Below are 21,999 nucleotides of genomic sequence, written 5' to 3'. Positions count from 1 at the left end.
AGTCCCATGCCCGGGGCTGCCCCTTCAGACCCTAATCTGGCTGTGGGGTCAGCAGTCCTGGGATAGCCCAAGGGGCGGCTCCCAGCAGCTACAGATGTCTGAGGCAGGAAAACAAGGCTGCCAGCTCATGGCAGCCCCAACAATGATCCTTCAGAGCTGATCTTGGCCTCCAGCCCTGGCTGAGGAGAAAAGGGACCCCTCATAGCCCCACAGGAGAGGCCCTGGCTGGGTTTCTTTTCATAATCGAGACTTACCTCTGAATATAAACTGAGTTTACTATAAGCCCAATGAACACAAGCTGGATTTAAATCTAGACCTGTATCTAGTGTGAGACTGAGTGGCTTTTAACCTGGTGGGAGAGCCTCCAGGAGAAAGGTAGAGGAACGAGGAGTTGGGTTTGGAGCCCTGGCTGTTGTGGGTGAAGCCACTGCTCATAGGACTCTTAGTTACCCCTGTCATCTCTCAAGCCTTCAGGAAGGATTGGTTTCACTTCATGGTTAAGGCTTGGATTTTGATTGTTAAGGGACGGAACAGTAAAGCAAGAAGAGCTTCTCAGCCAAGGCTGAGGGCAAAGTTAGGGAAAGTTGGTCATGAGAAGTAAACAGACTCTTTGTTATGTTTTCTAAATTTTCTGCAATGGGTACACAGTGCTTTTATAATCAGGAAAATAGTCATATAGATATGTGAGAACTGTACAGATACACGGTCCAATAGTGAGTGGCATGGTGAGCGTTTGAGGTCACAGGGAGTCCCACAGGGAAGCTATTTTGGATGGACACCTACTATTCTTCTCCTTTTTCTAACTCTAGTGTAAGAACACTAGATATACAAACATTTTTTGCTCTTGAAAAATAAACTCAAACTTGCCCTTTGCATTAACGATGCCCACGGATTTCAGTTTTGAGAGCATGATTGACAATGAAAAAGTAAATTCAATATAGAATCAGTGGTAACTTTAATGAGAAATTATGTTATTTACTCCAGATACTAGTCCTGTACCAATAATGTGGTGAGAAGCTGTTGAATTTTCCTTAAAAGGTATGTTGTATTTGTTTGTAAGTCTGTAAGTTAGTCGCTATTTTGATTTAATTTTGCAACACTTGACTTCATAGTCTTCCTTTTCTTTTTTTAAAGTTGGTTAATTGTGTCACTCATTTGGAAAATTAATATTGCAGGAGACGCCAAGGCATCCTGCAAACTTAAAGATCGCTTAAATGTAACTCTTGAGCTGGCCGGAGACTTACCATTAATTATTTAGAGGCTTTTTGAGTTTTTGTATTGAAATCTTAGTCATTGTTTAAAATGTATCATTTATAGTTCTTCTTTCAGTTGCTCATTATTTATTCATCAAACTTATTTTGGGTTTCTGCTCTGTGCCATATGTGCCTCGGTAAATAATTGATTGGTGCTTGCCTTCAGAGAGGTTACGGTCTAGTAGAGGAGATAAGATGCACGCAAGAAATAACTATACACATCAGACCGTGAGAAGTCCAGCAAGAGTTAGATAGGTTATGTGGAAGTAAAATAGTGAGTGTGGTGAGGAAAGAGACAGTGAGGCTCTTCTCAGGGGAAGGAAGAGTATGGCAAAGGAAGGAAGGCAGAACCTGAGGTATGACGTGAGAAGAGAGAGGCTACAGCTTACATGGCGGCTAAGGCCTCTGAACACTGTGGTTTCTGTAAAGTGAACGACAGGCTTGTGGGCTTTACGGGTGGTGTTCCATAACAGCCTCAAACCCATTACAGATGACAGGCAGGTTTCTGTGTGGCGTGGTAGACATATTCTCATAAGGTAGCCCTTTCACTTGGTTGGGGGAGTGGGCTTCATCTGTTCTGTTCGTGAACCATTTCACTCTCTGAGTCAGATGAAGTAGGGTCCTTTTTTTTTTTTTTTTTTTTTTGATCTTCACACCTGCGATGGTCCATTTTACATGTCAACTTGACTGGGCTACCTTCCCAGTTACTCAGTCAAACATTAGTTGAGGTGTTGCAGTGAAAGTATTTTGTAGATGTAAAGTCCATAACCAGTTGATTTTAAGTAAGGACGATTGTCCTAGATAATCTGGGTGGGGGTGATTCAATTCACTGAAATGTCCTAAAAGCAGAAGTGAGGCTTCTCAGAAGAAATCCTGCCTGTGGACTGGAGCTTCAGCCAGTGCCCCTCCTGACGGCCTGCCCGTGGATTTCAGACTGGCCTAGCTGGCTCCCATAGGCACAGAAGCCAATTCATTTCAACAAATCTCTTAATATAGATCTCCTACTGGTTCTGCTTCATTGGTTGAACTCTGACTGATATGATACCCAACACGGAGATTTTACACTCCCTTTTCTAATTATGCTCCTTGGTTTCCTTTACTGAAAATTTTTCTTTCCTAGTGGTCTAAGAGATGTCAAATCCTCCAACTTTTCTTTTCCCAGGATTTGTTTATTTTATACTGTGAACTCCAAAACTCGTGATTTGGTTTTTAACAAGTTGATTTTACTCTATTTCTTTATTCTGTACTATCTAGTGATTATTGTTTCTAGTATGTTCTTTCTCTCTTTCATATCTATCAGTGTCTGTTTTACTCCTAGGAATTAAGTTCTACAGGGACAGGGGTCTTTGACTGGTTAATCTATGTTTGCCAAGCACCAAGAGCACTGCCTGGTACATAGGAGATATTCATTATATGTTTACTGAATGAATGAATGATATTTCTTTGTATATATCCATCTATGCATTTATATGCTGCTCATACAATGGTAACATCATTACATAAAACATTTCTTTCTGTCTTCACTGTGAGGTTTGTTGGTGGGAGGCAACTATTTTGGGTAAGCAAATCTGATTTGAAGGTCCAAACTCTCCATTGGGTTTGTAATTCCAAGATCTAGACATGGGGTCAGATATAAGGTAACTAGTAACTAGCTGTAGATCTGAGAAATGCCCTCTAATTTAGCCTAAACACAGGTAATTTAACCTCTGTTCATCAAATACCTGCATTTATCTCTCAATCAGTTCCAAACTCAGAGACAATTCAAGAGGGCTATATTAATTATACCCCGCAAACCATGCAACATGCATTTATGGAAAAAATAAATTTTTGGTCTTTTCTGGGAATAACATGCTTTTTTGAAGGGAGAACCTATTGCTCTTCCAACTTGAAAATTTTTGTCCTAGTGGGAACTGCCAATCATATAGTATTCAGTCCTATCCTCAAAGACGGGTGCACGACCTAAGTCAGAGTTCTTCCCAGGGATTTTTTTTTTTTTTTTGAATTGGAACTAAGGAAAGTAAGCCTGTTTTTCTCTTGTGTCATTCTGACATATTTTATATTTTCCCTCTTTTTCATAAAAGTTTAAGATAGTGATAGGCCATCTTTCTGCAGAATTAGTTATGAATTTTGGAACGGCATCTGGAGGCAATTCTAGAGCCAATTGACTAAGCATGCCATTGGTCCTGCAGTGCCACCAATCGAAATGAGAAATACTTGATTCAAAAAGGCCCCAGTACAGATTTTTATAGAATTTTCTTTAGTAATGCCAAAAATTTAAGAGAAGGGAAGTGAATGATAGGGTGAGCTAGGAGGAGGATTCTAAGTGGTTCAGATAGTAACTTTCTAAGTGGTTCAGATAGTAAGCAATAAGATGTCATTCAGTCTGGATTGTTGAAATCAGATTCAAACAGAATTATACCAGCTACTGTTTTCTGTCTAATAAACATACCAACTTTCTCAGTGAAGAATCTTCGGTTACTGTCCTTAGAAACCTCCCTAGGATTTCCCAATCTGGTGCTAGATCGGGCATCCGCTGGTAGTCTCTCCTCTTGTTTCTCAACTGAATCTGACGCCCACTCTGCATTTCTTTCTTTTTTTTTTTTTTTAAAGATTTTATTTATTTATTTATTTGACAGAGATAGAGACAGCCAGCGAGAGAGGGAGCACAGGCAGAGGGAGTGGGAGAGGAAGAAGCAGGCTCACAGCGGAGGAGCCTGATGTGGGGCTCGATCCCATAACGCCGGGATCCCGGCCTGAGCCGAAGGCAGATGCTTAACCGCTGTGCCACCCAGGCGCCCCTACATTTCTTTAATATCAACTTCTCCAAGCCATAAACCCTGCCGGGTACAATAATATCCACGTTCTTTTACCAGACATAATATTACTTAGTCTCTTTAGTAGTTTAAATCTTTCAAATTGTTCTCCAGTAATAAAATAGGAATGTATTTTCATCTAGGAAAACATAAAGATTTATAGTCTTTTGAAATACTGGGCTTGTCTTACTTTCATTCAATACAATATTTATCACTTTTGGTCATTAGAACATAATGTTCATCTCAAAGAAAGTCAATACTTTTATATGCTTTTGAACATGAAGTGCTGTTAGATTCTAAAACTGATTCAAGTAGACAATAGAGTGACTAAGCAATGGGATTTCGCCTCTTCTTTGAAAATCTCCCACTTGTAGAACTCTGTGATTTATGAGCCAAGCTGAAAAGGTTTATTAATCTCTCTGGTAATCAGATAATTATAGCAAAATGTACATTACTTAGAACCTGGCAGAGGGGTGTTTGAAGTCAAGCGTAGGCAAAATCAGGGGAAACAAAACAAAACATTGAAGCTTTTCAGACATATGTAATCAAATCCATTTTGTTCAGAATAAGGAGCATAAAAGCATCCCTGTCCTCTGGCCTGGTATCTACTACCCCTTCTGTTCTTTTGACACTGGTGTATGTTTTGTCAAACACATTGTCAAGATAGCATCATTCCTCCCCTCTTGAATGTCTGTTGCCTGCCAGGCCCTGTGCCAGGTCTCTGCTGCATACAAACGTGAAGAAAGCAGTTTCTTCTGAGGCGGAGCTTGTGATGTCCTGAGGGAGATAGGCAGGTACAAAGCGTATAAGACAGACCTTTAAGTGTGTCCTCTTCCACCTTGAGGAAAGGGCCGGCTGTGGTGTCTCACACTGCTGTGGGATCTGGGCCTAGTGGGGTCGCAGGAGGTGGACCAGGAGAAAGGCTAAGGCTGAGTGAAAATGGCTAGCATCCGAGACTGAGAGCAGCTCTCAGGAGGGGACATAAAATTAGAGGCTAAGAGCTGGCGAATGCTGGCATATGATGGGACATGAGCAGCCTGTCAGGAAGGAGACAGGGATCTTCTTAGGGCCACAGTAAGGATTCAGGTACAGAGATTTTTTTTTAATTAATTAAAAACATTTTCTTTAACGTTTAAATTGAAATACACATAGAAAAGAGTACACAGATCATAAAATATACTTCAGGGAGGTCCAACACCCATGTAACCTTGAGCAAGGTCAGACCATAGAAGATTACCAGCACTTCAGAAAGACCCCCTCCACCACCCCCCTGCACCCCTCCTGGGTCATTACTATCTTCCTCCCCCTCACTGTTCCCATATTTGACTGGTTTTGAAATGCATATAAGTGGAAATATAGAGTATGTATTCTTTCACGTCTCGCTTCTTTTACTCAGCATTATGATTTTAGTACCTAAGTCTATTGTTGCATTTAGCAGGATTTCATTCTTTTTCACAGATGCAAAATATTCCATTGTATGAATTTACAGAGATTTTCTATACTTTCTACCATAGATAGGTATTTAGATTGTTTCCAGTCTGGGGTCTAATACAAATGTTACTTCAACAAACATTTTGTACATTTATTTACTACATCTGCGTGTGTTCCTGTTGGCTGAGTCACAAGAGTATGCACAGGACGACTTGAGTAGATTTTGTCAGAGTTTTCTAAAGAGCTTGTATCAATTACACTCCCTCCACTGGTTGTGTCAGTTCCCATGGTTCCACAACCCTGTTCATACCTGGGATTGTCAGACCTTGTAGTTTCATCCTAGTGTGTGTACTGTGCTGTATTATTACAGTTTTAACATGCTTTTCCATAATTATGAATGAGATTAGACATCTTTTCCTATGTGTATTGGCAGTTAGGGTATCCTCTTTGGTGAAATACCAATTCAAGTTTCTCATGATTTTTCTATCAGATTGGGGTTTTTTTTCTTATTAATTTAAAGGCATTCTTTATAGATTCTGCCTATGAAACCTTTATTAGTCTTGTGTTCCACATATTTGTTCTTTCTTTGTTCCTTAAATTTGCACTGTCTTGATGTCTTTTGGTAAACATTTTCTTTATTTTAATGGGGTCCAGTTTATCAGTCTTTTCCATCTTGGTTAGTATTTTCTGTGTCCCTTAAAATTAGAACCACCCTATGATCCAGCAATTGCACTACTACATATTTACCCAAAGGATACAAAAATATGATTCAACGGGGCACATGCACCCTGATGTTTATAGCAGCATAATCAACCATCGCCAAACTATGGAGAAAGCGTAAAAGTCCATTGACTGATGAACGGATAAAGAAGATGTGGTATATATACACACAATGGGATATTACTCAGCCATCAAAAAGAATGAAATCTTGCCATTCACAATGATATGGATGGAACTAGAGGGTATTATGCTAAGCGAAATAGGTCAATCAGAGAAAGACAAATACCATATGATTTCACTCATATGTGGAATTTAAGAAACAAAACGGATGAACATGGGGGGGGGAGAGAAGGAAACAAACCAAAAGAGACTCTTAAGAATAGGGAACAAACCATGGGGTTGATGGAGGGAGGTGGGTGGGAGATGGGCTAGATGGGGGATGGGTATTCAGGAGGGCACTTGTCCTGTTGAGCACTGAATGTATGTAAGTGATGGAACACTGAATTCTACTCCTGAAACCAATATTGCATGGTATGTTAACGAACTAGAATTTAGATAAAAATTGGAAGAAAAAAATATTTTCTGTGTCCCACTTAAGAAAAGTTTTCCTATCTCAAGATCTTGATGTTTTATTTTTTTCCTTTACATACTTAGACCTAAATTCATCTAGAATTTACATTTATATATAATTTGATGTTGGGAACAAGTCTAATTTTGTTTTCCATATAGATATCCAATTGACCCAGAATCATTTATTGACGAGATTGTCTTTTCCAAAGGGGAAAAAAAGGTTGTCTTTTCCTACTGTTCTGCCATGCCACATGTATTAAAAATCAAGTCCAAATATGTGTGGATATATTGCTGGACTCTATTCAGCCCTACTGCTATATTTATCATCCTGATGTCAATACCACTCTCTCTTAATTACTGGAGGCTTACAGTATGTTTTCATATGTAGCTAGGTAAATTCTCCCACTTTATTCTTACTCTTTAAGATTGCTTTAACTATTCTTGGCCCTTTGCATTTCTATGAAAATATTAGAATTCAATGATTAATTTATGCTAAAAAAAAACCCCTGTCATTGCTTGGTTTAGGATTGCAGTGAATCTGCATACCAATTTAAGTAGGATTAACATCTATAATATTGTTCTTCAGTTCATAACATGGCATATCCCCCCATTTGTTTAGGTTTTCTTTAATTTCAAAAGTATTTTATAACTTTCTGGTTTGATGTTTTGAACACATTTGGTTAGATTTATTCCTAAATTGTTTTTTCTTGAGTTTTTTATTCTTATATATTCTTATATGTATTCTTATATCTACTTCTTAAACTCATAGAGAAAACTACATATACCATAAGTGTGGGTAGCTTTGTAAATTTTCACAAATCAAACATGACTGTGTAGCCAGTACTCAGATCAAGGAACAGAATATTTCCAGCACCTTAGAAATGTGTTCAAGAAATAGATACATAAGAAAATATCATGAAGATATTCCCTGATGTTTTTTCTTCAAACTTTATTGTTTAACCTTTTGGTTTACAATTTTCCCACTAGTTTACAAAAACCTATTGGATTACAGATCCATGTGGAGATAGATGCCAAATTAATTTTTTTTAAATATTTTATTTATTTATTTGACAGAGAGAGACAGGGAGAGAGGAAACACAAGCAAGGGGGGTGGGAGAGGGAGAAGCAGGCTTCCCACTGAGGAGGGAGCTGGATGCGGGGCTCGATCCCAGGACCCTGGGATCATGACCTGAGCTGAAGGTAGACGCTTAACGGCTGAGCCATCCAGTCACCCCCAAATTAATTTTTTTCTTATATATGTCCAGTTGACTCAGCACTATTTATTGAAACAATCATCCTTTCCCTTTACATTGCAAAGTTATCTATGCCATCAAGCAAGTGGTTGCATACGTGTGGTTCTTTTTCTGGACTCTGTGCGGTTCTGTAAGCAAGTTTGTCTCTCCTTGCACTAATTCCCTATTTTCTATTTCTGTATCTTCATAAAAGGTCTTAATATGTGATGGCACAAGGTGTCCAGCTTTGTTGCTCTTTAAAATTGTCTATACTTGGCACATTTAATTCCCATATAAATTTTAGAATCAAATAATTAGTTTTAATAAATAAAACCCCATTGAATTCTAATTGACTCTCTTGTATTAGTTACCTATGTGCTGCCTACCAAAATATAAATTATCCCAAACTTAGTGGCTTAAAACAACAACATTTATTATCTCACAGTTTCTATGGGTCAGAAATTTGGTCGTAGCTTACCTAGATCCTTTGGTTCAGGGTCTCTCGCAAGCTTCAGTGAAGGTAACAGCTGGGATTGTAGTCATTTCAAAGCTCAACTGGGGGAGAATCTACTTTTAACCTGGCTCATGATTGTTGGTTATGTGGGCTACTCCAAGGTGGCAGATTGCTTCATCAAAGGGTGCAAACTGAGAAAGCAACAGAGAGAAACTAACAGCAAGGTAGAAATCACTCTTTTTTAACTTTAATGGAAGTAACATCCCATCAGTTTTCAATGGAACGCTTTTATTTTATTATGGTAAGAAACACATAACATAAAATTACCATCTTAACCATTTTTAAGTGTGTAGTTCAGCAGTATTTAATATATTCACATTGTTGTGTTGTTACACATCTCTAGGGCTTTTTCATCTTGAATCATTGAAACTCTATAGCTGTTAAACACTAATTCTCCAACTCTTGGTAAGCACTCTTTTACTTTCCCTTTCTATAATTTGGACTGTTTCTAGACATTTCGTATGCATAGAATCATACATTTGTCCTTTTGTGACTGGCTTACATCACTTTTGTCATATTATATTTATTAGACACAAGTCAGTGGCTAAGGTCTCCATCAAGTGGAGGGTATCAAACGAAAGTGGAAGTAGTTGGAGATGGGAATTACTGGGATCATTGCTGTTGAGTTTAAGCATTTTTATATATTCTGAATTCTGGGCTATCATCAGATACACATTTTGCAAATATTTTATCCCATTATGTACAATCTCTTTTCACTTTCTTTCTACTATTCTTTTATGCACAAAAGTTTTTAATTTTGATGAAGTCCAATCTATTTTTTCTTTTGTTGCCTGCACCACTTTTGATGTCACAGCTAAGAGTCCTTTGCAAATCCAAGGTCATGAAAATTTACCCCTATATTTTTGTCTAAGGGTTTTCTGATTTTAGCTCTTATATTTAGTTCATTGATCCATGTTGATTTAATATTTTATATGATGTGAGTAGGGGTGCAATTCATCCCTTTGCATGTGGCTATTCCATTGTTCCAGCCCCAATTGTTGAAGAGTCTGTTCTTTCCTCATTGATTAGTGTGGGTATCTTTGTTGCAAAACAATTGGCCAGGAGCACCCAGGTGGTGCAGTCAGTTAAGTGTCTGACTCTTGGTTTTGGCTCAGGTTGTGATCTCAGGATGGTGGAATCAAACCCCTTGTTGGGCTCTGTGCTCAGTGTGGAGTCAGCTTGGAACTCTCTCTCCCTCTCCCTCTGCTTCTCCCCACCCCTCTTTCTAAAATAAATAAATAAATCTTAAAAAAAAAGAAAAAGAAAATCAATTGGCCATAAATGTATGAAGTTATTTCTGGACTCTCAGTTTTTTTCCATTGCTCTATATGTCCATCCTGATGCCAGTGTCACATTGTCTTAATTACTATAGCTTTCTACTAAGTGTTGAAATTGGGAGATGCAGACCTTCCACCTTTGATCTTCTTTCGCAAGATGGTTTTGTCTATTGTAAGTTCCTGTACTTTCATATGAATATGAGGGCCAGATTTTTCATTTGTGCAAAAAAAAAAAAAAGCCATTGGAATTTTAATAGGCATTGCACTGAATCCATAGATTGCTTTGGGTAGTATTGATTACTTAACAACATTAAGTCTTCCAATCCATGAACATGGAATGTCTTTCCATTTATTTAGGTCTTCTTTAATTTATTTCAGTAACTTTCAGAGCATAAGTCTTCCATCTTCTTGGTTAAATTTATACATATACATAGGTGTTTTATTCCTTTGGGTACTACTGTAAATGGAATTGTTTTCTTTATTTCTTTTTTGAATTGTTCATTGCTGGTGAACCTTTTGACTTTTGAATCTCTTGAGAGTTCAACATTGAGCCTCTCAGTTACAACCTCCAGAATTGTCAGATGCCTCTAATGGAGAAATGGTACAAATGGTCTTAGCACTTTGGACTTTCCTCACCTCCTGGATATTGGCTTCACAATTATACACTTCTTTGGTACAAAAATATGTTGTTAACTAAGATGTAGGCCTCAAAGTGTTTGGTTGAGTCAACTAGAGTTCAAAGTACAAGGCCAAACAGAGATAATACATGTTGGAGCATAAAGGTGAGAAAGAACACAGAACCGCTACTAGTCCTGACCTTGCCCCTCTCTGTGTCTCACTGACAAATTGTAAAGTATGTCAGTTTTGTTACCTGAAGAGAAATGATTAAAGCCACTGCATAGTGTGCTTTTGTAGATTAATGGAGAGAAACTGAGCACAGCTCCTTGTAAATGGTAACTGTCATTCCTAATTATAACACTAGAGAAGGAAATTAGCGGGAGGATGAGCTGATAAAACCCTGAGTAGGGTTATTAGAACTAACTTGGTATCTATCCTTTGTTATTTCATAAGTATGCCTATCTATCCTAAAGAATTTAGTATTTATCAGATTAACCTAACAAGATATTTTAAATTAAAAATGGTAACATGAAATTAAAAATATTAAATTTGTTAGCATTCTAAAATAACTTCTTTCTAAATGGAAAATTTTCCTTTGGAAAAAGATGAATATAAGTAAGTCTTAATTTAAATCTACACTGGAATTAGTGTCAAATTGGGGACATCCATCAAAAATGCTCTATAAACAGCAACAGATATTTAAAAAAGGATATAGGCATATCTTTAAAAAACTTCAATTATTAAACTGCATTAGTAAGATCCAAAATTCAAAAAGTGATGGTTTTATTTGTATCCTGCTTCTGTGAATTTTTCCTGTCTCTAACTTTTGCCAGCTGTTATGGAAAAGTCTGTCATTTATCATATGAATAAAGAAAGAGTAGATGGATTTGTTTATATTTGTTACTACTGGTGAAAACGACTTTTACCCTGTGCTAATAGTGAGTTATTATCCCTATTTTCTCATATGAAGGATAACACTTCACTTTTTTCATTAGTTCAGCTACCAACCTTTTGAATAACCATTGATATGATTAAGTGACTTACTGACAAGTTGAGCCAACAAAATAATGAGAGCATATGTCAGTCTCTGAATATTTTTGTTCAAAATCTGATATTAATTTTTGAAAAGAAAACTAAGAAAGTCTTTAAAAATCTTTCTTTGTGAATTTATTACTGAAGTTTAAAAATATTTTAAAATGTTAAGGCAGCATTCCCAAATTTATTTAAGATTTCAGTTATTATTACTAGAACATAAAAGGTGTTTCAGTGGTTAAACAAGTTTCAGAAACTTTGGGAGTTCAACCAATATAATCTGATTCTTTACTTCAGGACATTGCAAAATCTGTAATGTGATAATGCCCATTGTGAATATCTAGGAAAGTGAGTTTGGGCTAGGATTTATCAAGTATTGGTTCCCAGAATCACAGAGTATATTTCTCAGCCTCTTTTCTTTGGAACACTCAGGAGGAGAGAAATTTAAATTAGTAATAATTTGCCAATGGATCTACTTCAAAAATTTAATCCTTCATGCTCTGAAAAAATGTTTTTTTAAATTTATTTTTAATAATAATTTTTTATTATATTATGTTAGTCACCATACAGTACATCCCCAGTTTTTGATGTAAAGTTCCACGATTCATTACCTGCATATAACGCCCAGTGCACCATGCAATATGTGCCCTCCTTAATACCCATCACTGGCCTATCCCATTCCCCCACCCCTTCCCCTCTGAAGCCCTCAGTTTGTTTCTCAGAGTCCATAGTCTCTCATAGTTCATTCCGCCTTCTGTTTACCCCCCCTTTCTTCTTCCCTTTCTTCTCCTACCAATCTTCCTACTTCTTATGTTCCATAAGTGAGGTGAAACCATATGATAATTGTCTTTCTCTGCTTGACTTACTTTGCTTAGCATTATCTCCTCCGGTCCCGTCCATGTTGCTGCAAATGTTGTGAAATCGTTCTTTTTGATGGCTGAGTAATATTCCATTGTATATATAGACCCCATCTTCTTAATCCAGTCATCGGTTGAAGGGCATCTCAGCTCCTCCCACAATTTAGCTATTGTGGACAGTGCTGCTATGAACATTGGGGTGCATATGGCCCTTCTCTTCACTGTGTCTGTATCTTTGGGGTAAATACCCAGTAGTGCAATTGCTGGATCATAGGGTAGCTCGATTTTTAACTTTTTAAGGGACCTCCACACTGTTTTCCAAAGTGGCTGTACCAACTTGCATTCCCACCAATGGTGTAAGAGGGATCCCCTTTCTCCACATCCTGTCCAACATTTGTTGTTTCCTGCCTTGTCAATTTTTGCCATTCTAACTGGCATAAAGTGGTATCTCAATGTGGTTTTGATTTGAATTTCCCTGATGGCTAATGATTTTGAACATTTTTTTCATGTGTCTGTTAGCCATTTGTATGCCTTCAATGGAAAAGTGTCTGTTCATATCTTCTGCCCATTTTTTGATTTGATTATTTGTTTCCCATGTATTGAGTTTGAGAAGTTCTTTGTGGATCTTGGATACTAATCTTTTATCTGTAGCATCATTTGCAAATATATTCTCCCATTCCGTGGGCTGCCTCTTAGTTTTTTTTGACTGTTTCCTTGGCTGTGCAGAAGCTTTTTATCTTGATGAAGTCCCACAAGTTCATTTTTTCTTTTGCTTGTCTTGCCTTTGGAGATGTGTCATGAAAAAAGTTGCTGTGGCCGATGTCAAAGAGGTTGCAGTCTATGTTCTCCTCTAGGATTTTGATGGATTCCTGTCTCACTTCGAGGTCTTTCACCCATTTGGAGTTTATCTTTGTGTATGGTGTGAGAGAGTGGTCAAGTTTCATTCTTTTGCATGTAGCTGTCCAANATCATTCTTTTGCATATAGCTGTCCAATTTTCCCAGCACCATTAATTGAGGAGACTGTGTTTTTTCCACTGGATGTTTTATCCTGCTTTGTCAAAGATTAGTTGCCCAAAGAACCGAGGTTCCATTTCTGGGTTCTCTATTCTGTTCCATTGGTTTATGTGTCTGTTTTTGTGCCAGTACCATGCTGTCTTTGTGATCACAGCTTTGTAGCATAGCTTGAAATCCAGCAACGTGATGCCCCCAGCTTTATTTTTCCTTTTCAACAGTTCCTTGGAGATTCGGGGCCTTTTCTGGTTCCACACAAATTTAAGGGCTGTTTGTTCCAGTTCTTTGCAAAATATCATTGGTATTTTGATCGGGATGGCACTGAAAGTGTAGATTGCTCTGAGTAGCATTTTAACTATGTTTATTCTTCTGATCCATGTNATTGATTGCTCTGGGTAGCATAGACATTTTAACTATGTTCATTCTTCCGATCCATATTTAAATGTGATTTACTTTTATCTGTAAGATACGTATATTTCTTGGAAACTGACACCTCAAGATCAGTATAGTAGGAAATTTGGCATCAACAGGTGATGAAATGATGTCTTAGCCCCTTTGGGCTGCCATGACAAAATACCACAGAGCAGGTGGTTTACACAAAAGCGTATATTTCTCGGAGTTCTGGGCTGGGACTCCAAGATCAAGGTGCCGGCAGATTCCTTTCCTGGGGAGAGCCCTCTTCCCAGCTTACAAATGGCTGCCTTCTTGCTGTGTCCTCACATGGTAGAGAGCGCTCTCTGTCTCTCTGTCTCTGTCTCTTTAGTGTTTCTTCTTCTGAGGGCACTAATGCCGTCATGAGGGCTTCACTGTTATGACCTAATTGCATTGTAAAGACCCCGCCTACCAAGTAGGATCACACTGAAGTTTAGAGCTTCAACACAAAATTTTAAAATAAACTTATTTGTATGTTATTTTCAGAAGTTGCACTTCAAATAAAAGGACAAAGTCTGAAAAATAAAAACATAGGAAAAGATGCCTTAGGCAAATACTAATTAAAAACAAATCAAACGAAACAGGCTTTAGGGAATAAAGAGGTGCCCAGTACAATGATAACATTTTCAATTCACCAAGAAGATATAGCAGTCCCAAACTAGGTCCATAATATAGCTTATATAAAGGTGAAAATTTGTGGAACCAAGAAATGCACAAAACAAGTGTTTTGGTGGAATATTTTAAAATCCTTGTCATAGTGATTGATGGCTGAAGAAAGAAATTTACTAGGGCTATAGAATATTTAAAAAATGCAATCAATGAACAATCTTAATTAAATGGACATGTATAGAACTCTGTGCTCAACAACTAGAAAATGCACATTTTTTTTTCAAATCCACACAACACACTTATAAAAAGGAACTACATACTATGCCGCAGACCAAGTCTCAATATAGCTTAACAAGTGTTATTATACAGACTATATTTTCTTACTTCAGTGAAACTCAGGAAAAAATAAGTAATAAAAATAACTAAAAAGTACTATGCATTTGAAAATATAAATGTTCAGTTTTAACACATTCAAAAAAAGATATTTTAACAAAAATTGGAAATCACTTAGAACTGATAATAGATGCACTATACATAAAAACTTGTGTGATGTAGGGGCTCCTAGGTGGCTCAGTTAGTTAAGCATCTGACTCTTGATTTCTGCTCAGGTCATGTTCTCAGGGTTGTGAGATCAAGCCCTGTGCTGAGCTCTACATTCAGATTCTCTCTCCCTCTCCCTCTGCCCCTTCTGCCCTGCCCAAAACAAACAGACAAATAACTTGTGTGGTACAGTTAAAAACATACTTAATAGGAAATGTATATCCTTAGATTCTTATATGCATAAAGGAGACAGGATGAAAATCAATAAGGCTCAACCTAAGAAATAAAAAAATACACCAGGAGAGCATCCATTTATACCATTCTATTTCTTTTTGTTTTTCATATTGATTTGTCACATAACATTGTTGATTTTACTTTCTAATCCCCTTCAAAGTCTCTTTCCCATGCCCTCGTATAGGTTCAGCTTTCCTGATTTCCTCCCCACTTAACTGGCTTCCTAACAGTATTCGCTATCATTCATATCCCCCTCTCTTTAGTCCATTCACCTCTTTGGTTAAATTCCTAAGTATTTCATTGTTTTTGATGCTATTGTAAATGAGATGTTTTATTATTTGTTTTCAGACAGCTCATTGTGAGTGTATAGGCACCTGATTTTGTATATTGCAACTTCATTGAATTTATTTATTAGTTCTAACATTTTTTTGGGTATGTGCCTAGGAGTGAGATGGTCCAATCATGTAATAGTTCAATTAGTTTCTGAGGAGCCGTCATATTGTTTTCCATAGTGTTTGCACCATTTTACATTCCCACCCTTCCCAATGCTTACTATTTTCTGTGTATTTGGTAGTAGCCATCCCGATGGGTATGAGGTGGTTAGGTATATTTTTAAGCACATAAAATTCAACAGACCTCAGCCAATATTAAGCTTTCACTGAATGCATTAAATATCTTCTCAAAGCACCACATAGTGCAAATATCTAGTCTACATGGCCAGTAGTCTACCAAGTCTGTGAGAGCAGGGACCACACCCTAGCATATACCTAGTGCAGTGCCCAGCACAGGTCCTGCATTTGGTAGAGATCAAGTTATTTTGGTTGAGTGAAGGGTGTGTTTCTATTGACAATGAACTTGGGAATGAACGATGTGGTGCTTGTTACCATCCATGGATGCCAGTGTCAAATGTGTGATTGCTGACAAGCTTAGGATTCAGGGGTCCCTCTGTTTCCCTTTAGCAGCAGATTCGAAGTGAATGCTTGCCTTGCCTTGTTGGTTGGCCTCAGTTGGTCTTAAACTTCAATGAATAGTAGAGAGTTAACATTCTGTGTATTCCCTGAATGCCCAAATGTCTTACATTTTAGAAAGAGCACAGTGGAGTAAGGAGACACTTTGAAGAACATGGCTCTGCACCTAGGAGGTATGTGACCTTTAAGAATGATCTGATCTCTCCAATGCCTTCATGTGTAAAATGGGATTATAATACCTATTTGAGGAGATTGGCAAGGTTTTAAATGAGGTAATATATGTAACGTGCAACGCATATGTGTGTAGACACTGTTATAAATACATTTTAATTAATTACGCTTTTTCCTTTAATATGTGACTCCCCCCGCCCGTTGGTAGGAAGGTTCCTGCACTAAAATCCATGAATAAAGTGTAGAAGGCTCCTAAAATTTCTCTGGATTACCTCATTAGAATTACTTCGAGCAGAGGACGAAATTCCAGCACTTCTGTGCTACTTTGTAATCTACATGACACCAACTAGAGTAAGGATGGAGTGAGATCACCACATTTTCTCTGAACTCAGATAAAGAGGTGAATTAAGGAATCAGTGCCTGATCTCTATCATTATGAATGTCCTTGATCACTATGGTGGAGTTTACACGTACCTCCCTCAACTTTAATAAACATATTTATGTCAGCTAATATTCATTAGTGGGCATTCCTTTGAAAGGTCTTGAAGCAGTGAAGACTTCAAATTGCTCTGAGCATTCTGAAATTCAAAGATACTTTGTATCTCAGAGTAGGCTTTATCCTCATGGTTTAAATCTGAATTTTCTTTTTTTTTTTAAAGATTTTATTTATTTATTTGACAGAGAGAGAGACAGGCAGTGAGAGAGGGAACACAAGCAGGGGTAGCAGGAGAGGAAGAAGCAGGCTCCCAGCAGATGAGCCCGATGTGGGGCTCGATCCCAGAACGCCGTGATCACGCCCTGGGCCAAAGGCAGATGCTTAATGACTGCGCCACCCAGGCGCCCCTAAATCTGAATCTTCTTGATGGTGGTTTATTCCATACCTTTGGCCCCAGATTAAACGCAGGTTAGTATGTGTTACTAAACATATGGGATGTGGTTTTATTTTTTTTTCCCACCTATAATAGCACTGTGCAGTAGAAATTTCTGGACATTGGTGGAAATGATCTGTAATTTTACTCTATGTCATAGAGTAGTCACTAGCTGCATGTGGCTATTGAACACTTGGAATGTGGCCAGTGTGGATGAGAAACTGAATTTTTCATTTTATTTAATTAGTTAAAATTTAAACTGAGGGGCACCTGGGTGGCTCAGTCAGTTAAGCGTTTGCCTTCAGCTCATGTCACGATCTCGAGATCTCGGGGCCCTGGGATGGAGCCCGGAGTAGCTGGGCTTCCTGCTCAGCTGGGAGTCTGCTTTTCCCTCTCCCTCTTCATTACCCACCCCCCCACAGCTCAAGTGCACGCTCTCTCTCTCTCAAATAAATAAATAAATAAAATCTTTAAAAAATTTAAACTGAAATGGCCACATGTAGCTAGTTACTATCTTCGTGGCTGGCTGGACAGACCAGCCCAGCCCAGCACATCTTTAGGAAAATGACAGTTGCTGTACAACCATATGAGATACATTAGCAAATGGCCTCAACTGGGCAAACTTACTTGTGGCCCCTCACTCTGCCTTTTTTGTTTGTTTGTTTCAGTTTTATTTTCAATATAATGAAGGCAGAATGTTATTCTAAACCAAAACTGACCAATTATAACTGCTGTTGGAGATAGGTGCAGGGAGGAATAACTCATTCAGAGGGAAACTGTGTTTCTCTACTGCTTTTTGCCTTTTGTAGAGACAGGAGGGAAAGAGGTAGAAACAAAAGACTGAAATTTCAAAGCCCTGGTTAATTCCTCTATGTGCTACTGGAGGAGGTCCAGTTTAGAAAACTCTTCTTTAAGGATAAATATTAACAACATTGCAGATATACAAAAGGAGACCCAGAGTTTTGTAGTGGGTGAAGAATGACTTCATTTGAATTTCCAAGTAAGAGAAGCAGGGAGTCCAAAACTAGGAGAACAGGAGGAGGGAAAGATGAAGATTGGGGAAGCATGGCGTTGCACTTGGTACAGAGAAGGGCAGGAGGGGGTTGTGCCCACTGAGAAAGCAGCTGATGAGGAACTCCAGGCTTGGGAAGGCGACTCTGGAAACAGGGATGTTTAACCTCCAGTGTTAACTTGATTGCATCCCTCCATTTGTAAGCCCTCCTTCTGCGCTCCAATCTTTAGCAAACCCTACTCCACCCACAAAGCACTGTGCGGATTGTTTGGGGCAAAGGAAAGAAGAGGGGCTCTGTTTCATATGTGGATCAGCACAGAGATAAGTGAACAGCCTCAGAGGGGAGGTTCAGGTAAGATGGGAATGGCAGGAATAGCAGTGAAAATATTTGATTATGAGAATATGTCCCCTGATCATTCTGGAGGGATGACATAGTCAAAATCTCAAAGAGCCAAGTCACCTCCATGACATCTAAACTGAGCAAGGAATAAAGATACTGAACATGTTGTGTTAGCTTAATGGTTTCCCCCCATGCTGATCGATGGAATTCTGCACACAGTAAAATTTATGTCAAACAACAGGTGTCATTTCAACTAAGGGTTTTTTAATGCCTCGCCCTATTGTTTATATCATCAGCGATTCTGATTTACATTTACAGTGATCTCCTGAGTGTACCTCAGTAACTGAGTGTATACTTCGGGCAAAGAGAAAAATATCCTTTAATGTTGAAATGTATGCAACTAGCTATGCAGACAAAGGTAAAACCTCTGAGCCCCCAGGGGACTTAGAGATTGACAGGAGCTATGACACGTTTACAAAGAAACCAGACAGTCTTCTCTGGAAAATTGCAGGTGTAAATTAAAGCAACCACAACAGTCTTTCCTAGAAATAAGATAATACAATGAGAAACGTAGGGTTTTCTCTTGGCCCTGCCCTGAAATTCATTCATTTCCATGCCTCAAGCACCTCCTTTATTAGAATCTGGCCAATTGAGTTCCTTTCTGCTTGTCTTCCTTTTCTACTAGGAATTGGATTGTTACCAAGCGGTTCACTACTTTACTTACTCAACTTAATTTCTTTTGAGCAAGTGGCTTTCAAGGCACAGGTTGCCACACATAAAGTTGTCAGCGCTCAGGAAACAATGTATTTGCCAGAACTCCACAATGTGTACTTCAAACACGCTCTCGAGGGCTTTGGTGTGAGGCCATCTGTTCATTTTGAAGACCGGATTTCAATATGCTGGTGATGGGACTCACACACATTCCGTCCTGTCTTTTGCAGCTCCTCCTGCAGCAAAGAATCTTCTTCCTGGAATCCAGAAAGAAGTCCAAGTCTTTTGTGTGTTATTATTTGAAGCTGGTTCTGCTCTGGCTGTTGTTCCTTTGTTTTACCCGCTACTCTCTCCTGGGCTATCCCCGGCCCTGCCCTTTCATATCCTGTACCTCAGGATGTTTTCAGAGAGTGAAGGGGATGAGTTCATGACACACTTGGCTAGGAGGCAAAGGAATAACTTTCTGTCCTAGGTGAGTTAGTTACTCTTCCCTTTGAAGTTCCTTTGAACCTCTTCTTTGAGCTTCCTTTCCTCTGAAATTTATGCAGAGAGACTTGCGTGGGAAACAAGCACTTGTTTTACTCTGGCGCAGGGCCCTAAATCCCTGTGTATGGTCCCCTTAGGGTTGCCTGGACAATGTGACAATCCTTGGTTTAGGCTAGGCATGGGCCTGTGGCTTACAATTGAATTTCTTATTTTTCCCCTTTTCCTATAACATGGCGCTTCACTCAGTAAAGAGTAATAGTGAGGCTTGTGGGTTCTGAAGCCAAGTTTGGTTGTGGATCCTGTCACTTCAAAGAGCATTAGGTACTACAGTTGTTATTAAGTTTGGGAATTCTCATGAGAGTAGAAACCAGAGGAAGCAACAAGGGTCAGAAAAAACAAAACAAAACAATATCAACCATGCCAGGAAAACCAACGTTGTTTCCTGGACAGTCTTGTGTGTCTTGGTAAGTTTCCACTTCTGGAAACCATGGCCAATCAGTGTAGCTCTTTGCTACCCCCTTGGGGTAAATCTGGACTCATCCTTGGTAAAGACGGACGTATAGCTTGAATGGGTGAGCAATGAGGAAAAAAAAAAGTATGTGGTTTCCGCTCAAGACCTCAGATCCGTAAAATGATTTGCTGAGAATAAATCGACTTCCTTGCACACATGGTAATAATTCTTCTTTGTTACAAGAATGTCAGTGGCAAAGTCTTCCTCTTTATTCCCCTTTCTTCTTGTGATGGTCTCAACATTTGATTTTTTGACTTTTTAATGCAAGATTCCAGGATCCCCAAATGATTATTTATACCCAAAAATTAAGAAAGGGATGGAATGCCAGGCCGATGTGACATCATTACATGAAAAACTCAGTTCAGGTTATATCAGATTATATTATCAAATTATATTAGATTAATCAAGAGAGTTGAAGGCATGCTGCCATCCAATAGCAGCAGAATCTCAGCAGATTAAAATAAATAAGGTTTATTTTCACCTATATTTCCACCAGAGCGGTCCGGGATCTATGTTCTGCATCATCCCTGTGCCAGGTCCTGGGCAGTAGGTATGGAACATTTCAGGTCATTGTGCTGGAGGACAAAAAAATCATCTCAACTATTTAAAGATTCTGACTGAAAGTGTCAGCCATCCATTGTCGAAAGCAAGTCACATAATCAGGTTCCCAGAAAATGGGAAGAACTGGAAATACTTCAGGAAAGGCACTGCTGACTCTCATAGGTGTCTTGATCAATTTTTCAAGTGTAAACTACTGGTGGGGTAAAAGGGAAAAATGTATACTTACGGCCATTCATCCTTCTGGTATAGTCTGTGAAAATTTAAGGGGGATTATTCCAGTGGATTGTGAGGATGCACTTAGTGAGATGAGATTAAACACAACAAGTTGGAATGAGCTTTCAAAATGAGATGAGTGTCTGGATCTCATCCTTTGGCCATTTCCATCCATCTCTCTGCCAACAGTAACCATGTTTGTTGGGGGCAGCAGATGTGTTCTTTGGAGTCCTGCTCCTCTACACTAGCTTGCCTTCTCTCCCAACTGAGAGCTAAGAAAATATTAAAGGAATGATTCATTCATTCATTCATTCATTCATTCATTCATTCACTTGCTCATCAGTTGGCTTCAGAAACATTTTTTTGAGTAAGTGCTTTGGCGCTAAACTCTGGAGATACAACGATATATAAAGCATGGACTGTACTCTCAAAGATTTCACAGTCTACAAACGCACACAAAACATAACCAACTTATCCTGTACCAACAGCTTTTATGACAATAGAGTCGGGGGCGGGGGTTAGGCTGGTAAATCCCATGGTGGCAAAAACTACAATTTACTACTTCTTAGTGATTATGGCCAGCACTAACTCTAGATTGCTCTAGAACTGTCCTTCCTCCAGCATTTGCTGTTCAAAGTCTGAAGTCTTAGCCAATCCTGTCCATACAAAAAATTTCTCAGCAAACAATATTTATCAGGTGGCTTTTGTGTTATAGTGCTTCATACACTGTATACTCAAAGGGAGAGGCAATAAAGATTTTTAGACAGAGTTGTTAAGATTAAGAAGATCATCCTAGTAAAGATAGGCTAGATTAGAAATAGGAGCGGAACTGCAGATTCAGGAACCCCCAGGAAGCTGCATGCAGCAGAGTTTGGAGAGTGTGGTGGGAGCCAGAACTTGGTCTCTCTCTCACACCAGTTCTCTGGGTCCCTGCATTTCCTGCCATCTTGGGGCTGTGCTCCAGACGTGGAAGTGGGCGTCGTTAAAGATGAAAAAGCAGTCTGAGCAGATGC

At 38.8% G+C, this 21,999-nt stretch overlaps 1 protein-coding gene and 1 non-coding gene across 3 annotated transcripts in view; one reads left to right on the top strand and one right to left on the bottom strand.

The window, feature by feature from the left end:
• The window catches only part of LOC117803125, a 95,227-nt gene that overhangs the window by 57,574 nt on the left and 15,654 nt on the right, over positions 1-21,999 (top strand). Inside the window, exon 3 of one of the 2 annotated variants that reach the window (XM_034665443.1) lies at positions 16,230-16,285. The exons of the other annotated variant lie outside the window; for it this stretch is intronic. Coding sequence (XP_034521334.1) covers positions 16,230-16,285 — 56 coding nt within the window. The remainder of the gene's footprint in view (positions 1-16,229; positions 16,286-21,999) is intronic. 2 annotated transcript variants of the gene reach the window in all.
• Positions 93-221, bottom strand: LOC117803213. Its single transcript, XR_004626906.1, has one exon.

The sequence above is a fragment of the Ailuropoda melanoleuca genome, chromosome 7 (genome assembly GCF_002007445.2).
Source record: "Ailuropoda melanoleuca isolate Jingjing chromosome 7, ASM200744v2, whole genome shotgun sequence".
Lineage (NCBI taxonomy): Eukaryota > Metazoa > Chordata > Mammalia > Carnivora > Ursidae > Ailuropoda > Ailuropoda melanoleuca.
Note: the sequence above shows the minus strand (reverse complement) of the source record. Positions and strands in the feature narration are given on the sequence as shown.